At 52.9% G+C, this 6000-nt stretch overlaps 1 protein-coding gene across 2 annotated transcripts in view; it reads left to right on the top strand.

Annotated features, from left to right (window-relative positions):
- Positions 1 to 201: 201 nt before the first annotated feature.
- SPIRE2 (spire type actin nucleation factor 2) overlaps positions 202 to 6000 on the top strand; it is a 32445-nt gene continuing 26646 nt past the window's right edge. The window contains exon 1 of one of the 2 annotated variants that reach the window (XM_038537982.1): positions 202 to 502. In XM_038537982.1, the coding sequence (XP_038393910.1) occupies positions 232 to 502 (271 nt within the window). In that variant the 5' untranslated portion in view covers positions 202 to 231. Of the gene's footprint in view, positions 503 to 795; positions 1331 to 6000 lie in introns of those variants that run through there. The other variant, XM_038537983.1, reaches the window with a different exon arrangement.

Below are 6000 nucleotides of genomic sequence, written 5' to 3'. Positions count from 1 at the left end.
GACCCGCTCCACTCCCTCGGGTCCCTCCTTTCCCCTCCCCCCTCCCCTCCCCTCCCCCTCCCGCCCCGCCCTCACCTGCGGCCGCTCGCAGGGGCGGGGCCGCCCGAGGATGACAAAGCAGCGGCCGGCGGCGCGGGACCCGCCCCCCTGCGCTGGGCGGGTGCGTCGGCCGCCCCGGCGCGGCTGTTATGGAAACGGGCAGGGCGCGCAGGAGGCGATAATGGGGCGGCCATGGCCGGGGCCGGCAGGTGCAGCACGGACGCTGCCGGGGCGCCGGGGGCCGGGGGCGCCGGGCGGCCGGAGCCGGGGGAGCTGTCCCTGGAGGAGGTGCTGAAGGCCTACGAGCAGCCCATCAACGAGGAGCAGGCGTGGGCCGTGTGCTTCCAGGGCTGCCGCGGGCTGCGGGGCGCGCCGGGTGGAGGGCGGCGCATCCGGGACACGGCGGACATCCTCCTGCGGCGGGACGGCTCGGTCAGCGCGCGGCGGGAGCCGGGAGCCGCGGGTGAGGCCGGCGGGGGTGTGCGGTGTAGGGTGCGCGGGCCGCGACCCTCCGCTCCCCTCCCCTACCTTCTGTCCCAGCCCTCCGCTACCCTCCCCTTCCCTCCCTTCCCCTGTCCCTGCCCTCCTCGGCCTTACCCCTGCTCTCCCGACCCTCCCCTCCGTTCGGCCCCTCCCCTCCGCTCCCCTCTTCTCTCCCCCTCTCCCTCTGCTGGGCCTGGAGTGGAGCCCCCATTCTGCGCCCTCCTCCCATCCTGGAACCGGCAGCCCTTCCACACCCTCCCTATCCTGAACCTGGAAGTCCCATGCTTCTCCCCATCCTTCTCTTTCTCACCCGGTCTAGGATACCCCCTCCCTTTTCTGGAACCCTTCCCTAACCATCCGTCTCTTAATGTCTGCTGTCACTTGGGCATGTTTTCCTCAAGGGAGAAGGATTTTGGTTTTTGATGGCTGAGTACCTTCAGCAGACCCAATTCTGCCTCTCTTATCCCCAGTTCTCCCCACCTGGGGCTAGTTCCTTCTGCTTTGGGGGTGTGTAGCCCTAGTCTTTTTAATCCAGTGATTCATGATGTGGAATGCTCATTGCATTGATAACTGCAGATGCCTTAGGCTGCAAAGGAACAAGTGTCCTCTTGAAGCTTTTTTTCGTGGGAATGAGAGTGGGAAGAGGGGGCTGTGTCTCCCTTGGAATCCCTGCAAATTCACCAGTTGCCTGGGTTTAATAGCAAGAAGAATGTGTAAGATTTGGGGGACAGCCTGCTTGATCTTCTATGCTTAATCACCAACAAGAACAAATAATCCTTTGAAAGATATTTGAAGTCTACTCAAAATAGTGAGTTTAAGTGATTTTATCCTCTTTCTTAGAAAAAAAGAAAGTATTTTCTTTCCTGGAGAACTGGAGTGCTAGTCTGGAGCATATGCTGATATTAACCCTGTGGGGAAGCACAAAGGCTCTGTGTACTGGCAGAGAGCGGGGCCTTCTCCAGCCCTGAGAACGGTGGTTCGCAGAGGTCCTTACAGGCTGGTTTCCATCCCTGCTGTGGTGACAGGGAGGCCCTGTCAGGGCCCTGCTTTGCTCTGGGACATTTGCACGTTTCTGCATTTCACACAAAAAGCTCCAACATATTTGACAGATGAATAAGAGTTGGTACAGACATAGTATTATTCCGATTTTATACTCCGTGAAGCTGAGACTCACGCTTTCTCAGAGTTACACAGCAAGAGGATTTCGATTCAGCCTCAGATTCTTGCTGCCTGTGTGCAAGGTCTTCACAGGTGGGATGGGAGCATCTCCCCGGGGGGGCCTAGATGCTGCATATTTACAAAGAGCTTGTTTCCTGCAGCTGTATTTTCCTGTCTGTGCCACTCCGTATCCCTGGAGATGACAATATAACCCAAGATCTGGCTCCTGGCACCACGTAGTGGGATAGGACTGTAGGGACCTGCCTGATCTGGCCCTCTGATTTTAAAGATGGGAAAACTGAGGCACAGAGGGCTAGCTGGTTAAGACTCATGGCCCTGCATCTCTCTAACTGGGGTGTGTGTGGCAAGCCATGTTTACTTTCTTTCTTTCTTTTTTTAAGATTTCATTTATTTATTTGACAGAGGGATAGAGTCCGCACAAGTGGGGGTGCTGAGAGAGGGAGAAGCAGGCTCCATCTCAGGACCTTGAGGTCATGACCTAAGCCAAAGGCAGATTCTTCACCTGCTGACAAGCGCCCCGTCAAGCTGTGTTTCTTACTGGTACTCTTTTTTTTTTTTTTTTTTTTAAGATTTTATTTATTTATTCATGATAGTCACAGAGAGAGAGAGGCAGAGACACAGGCAGAGGGAGAAGCAGGCTCCATGCACCGGGAGCCCGACGTGGGATTCGATCCCGGGTCTCCAGGATCGCGCCCTGGGCCAAAGGCAGGCGCCAAACCGCTGCGCCACCCAGGGATCCCTCTTACTGGTACTCTTAACAAGCACCTTGAGGGCTGTCCAAAGTATTGGTGGTCAGTGGGTCTTCTCTAGTCCCCAGGAGACTCTGCTTCTTGCTGCCTCCACACCCACAGCCTGACCGGAAGTCTGTGTTGGGCTTTAAAGCTAACACGTGGCCACTCCATGACTCCATGGTGATTTACAAGCCGGGGACGTCAGGGAGCCCAATTTCATTTTCCATTCAGTATGATCTTTGGTTTCTGTTCATAAACACGTCTCATAAAGGTGGTTGAGGTTTATGACTTGCTACCTCTTTAAAGATTAAGAAAAATAGGCACCTGGTGGCTCAGTGGGTTAGGTGACTCTTACTCTCAGCTCAGGTCTTGATCTTGGGTTGGTGAGTTCAAGCTCCATATTTGGGTTCCATGCAAGTCATGGAACCTACTTAAAAAAAAAAAAGATTAAGAAAAATATATTACCCTGAACTCTCTCTTCACTTCTGTTGAGCTTTCATGAATCAGCTGAAACATTAGTCCCTCAAAGTGTCTCCCCCAGCATTTCTCCAGGACTCAAATGAGTGGTAAATTCTTGAAGGATGTATATTTATTTCTTGCCATGAATAGCAATTGGGAAAATCAGGATCATTTAACCTTGCCTCTCCTGGGCTCTCAGGACAAAGTTCTGGTAAACCTAGCATCAAGTAAATTTTAAAATAAGTGTATAGAAATCAACAAAACTAAGCCACATTTGGGGGAATGACTAATATCCTAGCATACCAGGTGTAGTATGTCTCTCCTTTTCCAGCTAAGTGCAGAAAAAGTCCTCGCCTCCATTCTGAAGACGTATAACTACTTGGAAGCCCACTCTTTTTTTTTTTTTTTTAAGTGGGGAAAATGTGTTAATATGTGAAGTTATTTTTGAGAGGCCATTATTAAAACCTTTTCATGGGGAAGGGTTACTTTTTTTTTTTTTTTAATTGAGGTGAGAAACTCAGTCAGGCATCACAGTGAATGCCTGTACACAGCCGTTGCCTGAGGCAAAGCTAATTCCCTAAATACAGCGTGGTCAACGATCGATCCATCTATTGATCGGGTGACCCTGCAATGCTTTCAGGACATTGTCCTCTTGGTGCCCTCCTGGGCAGTTCACCCCAGGAGACTGCTTCTCAGTGCCGTGTTTGGCTGTCCCCTTGACGGAAAGACCACCTGCCCTTCTGCTGGTGAAACATTTCTCCAGGCACCAGCGCTACAGATGACCAAGGAAACCCCCTTGGGCAGGCAGCAGCTAGACATTAGTGTTGACAAAAGTGTGTCCGAGATGAGGGTGAGCTCATTATCTCCCACCTTTCCCATCCTGCTTGTGCTGATTTACACACTGTCCTACTTTTTTTTTTTTTATGCCATAACTTTTCACAGACCCTACTCTTCAGCTTGGGTACCTCATGTGAGCTGTCCACCAGACCCCACCTGCCCCTCTAGCCCCTCCAGCCTCTTCCTGTTCCTTCTCTGTAGGGTTCAGAAGCCAGGTGCCCCCATGGCCCCCAAAGCACTGGCACCTGTCCGCAGGCTAAGCCTCTTCAAGTGGCTCACCGCTGCACAGACCCAAGGCCTTCTCAACTCAACTCATTTTCAGCCCTGAGTTTCAAGCACAGAAATGACTAGTAGTCTGTCCTGCATTGGATGGCGGTGTCCTGTGTCATGAGTTCCATGGGGCCCAGAATTCTTTTTTTCACCTCAGCCCAGTGGCTAGAGAAATAGCATTGCTAAGGAGCAGGCTTTGGCATCTCACCAGTGGCCCGGTCCTCCTCCATAAACTGGGATGATGGTAGCATGTGCTTGAGGAGGGGTGAAGACCAGTGAGGGAGCATCAGTACAGAGCCCTGGGCCCAGGAAGTATGTATGTGCACAGACACAACACCCACACGCACACAGATGCCCACACAGACATACAGATGCACACAGACACACACGCACACATGCCCACATAGACATACAGATGCACACAAACATGCATGCACACAGATGCCCACACAGACATACAGAGGCACACACACATGCACATGTACATGGGTCTACCTGCCCCATTGTAGATGTTCTCTCAGGTCCCCTGGCCCTGTGTACCCTCTCCCAGGAACTGAATGGGGTCCATGGCCACCAGGAATGGCTGTGGGCCATTGGTGTTCTAGGAGGCCCTGTTAGTCCTGTGGCCCCAGCTGGTGAAGCTGAACTTGCTGGGTCTCAGTGGGAGGTCCCCTTTTCAGTGACTGAGGACTGCCTTTTTAGCTTGCCTGTAGTTTTGTTGATGGCTCTCCACACAGATGAACTTGCAGATGAATGTTGATGGGCACTGTCCAGCGATGGTGTCCCCCTGACATGCTAGGGAGAAGTGAGAGCTGCTTGGAAGGATGAAATCCTGCTTCTGGAGCAGAGAATATTCCCCTCTTGGCAAATCTCACAGAATATTTCTGGTTGAAATATTTTCTTTCAGTCAGGTCCTGCTCATATAACTTTTATTCTGGGTTCTTGACTCCTCACCAATGCTGCCCCAGCAAGAATGACACCCATTCTTGCTGTCACGTGGGATCCTTGGCGCTCTGGGGCTTTTTTTTTTTTTTTTTTTTTTTTGCTTTTGTGGCATCTTGGGAGGGTCACCCAGTCAAGACGTAGCATAGAGATGAAGCCAAGCCACCCAGGGAACTGGAGGGCACTTTGCTTTACAATCCAGGGTGACAGCAGCTGATGTTTTCAGGCCCTTGCAAGGATGTGCTGGGGGCAGTAATGGGCTTACTTTTGTTTACAGCCTTGACACTGTTAGGATCCCCATTGTGCAGATGAGAAGACTGAGGTTCCCAGAGCAAGGATCCAATGGGGGACCAGCTGGGCTCCAGCCCTGTGCTCCCCCCTCCCGCGCCCCCCCCCCCCCCCCCCCCCCCCGGCATGGGGCAGCATTGGGTACCACAGGAATGGCAACAGTCTCCTGCTCCAGGGGGCACCTCACCCAGACCTACCTTTGGAAGCAGCACCTTCAGGGTTACATGCATGGGTGCTCACAGAATTTTTGGCTGCAGTCCTAGGAACAGGAAGGAGTTCTGCTGGGTGCACTTGCCTAGGGTCCCTGTGTACATTTCTTGATGATGTAAAACCTCATCCACAGAAACATCCACATACTTCCTTGTATGTGGAGTAGGGGCCAGTGGGCATGGTGAGGTTCCTGGTTCTGCGTGCAAGGGGAGGGTGTGGGCCCTGGGAGGATGCCCTTCTGGGTGTGACTGTGTGAGGCAGATAGCATTCCTGATTACTTTTCACCTCTGAGCAGAGATTATCTCCAGGCATTCCCCAAAAAGACGTCTGTGAGATGCTACAGCCTGGGGTTGGCTGCCACAGATGACCAGGATAAGCTTAGTCTGTGTGGCTGCTTTGGCCCAATACCCACCCAGCTGTTTGCAGGTTCTGCCCTGTGCTTTCAGGAGAGGCTGCAACTCTCAAGAAGGTGTCCTTGGGGTCCCTGTGCACCTGCAGATTGGCTCATGAGGGATACAGCCCCAGTGTCTCTGCTACCTTCAGGGCCCTGATCACCCCCACC

Source organism: Canis lupus, chromosome 5 (assembly GCF_011100685.1).
Source record: "Canis lupus familiaris isolate Mischka breed German Shepherd chromosome 5, alternate assembly UU_Cfam_GSD_1.0, whole genome shotgun sequence".
NCBI lineage: Eukaryota > Metazoa > Chordata > Mammalia > Carnivora > Canidae > Canis > Canis lupus.
Note: the sequence above shows the minus strand (reverse complement) of the source record. Positions and strands in the feature narration are given on the sequence as shown.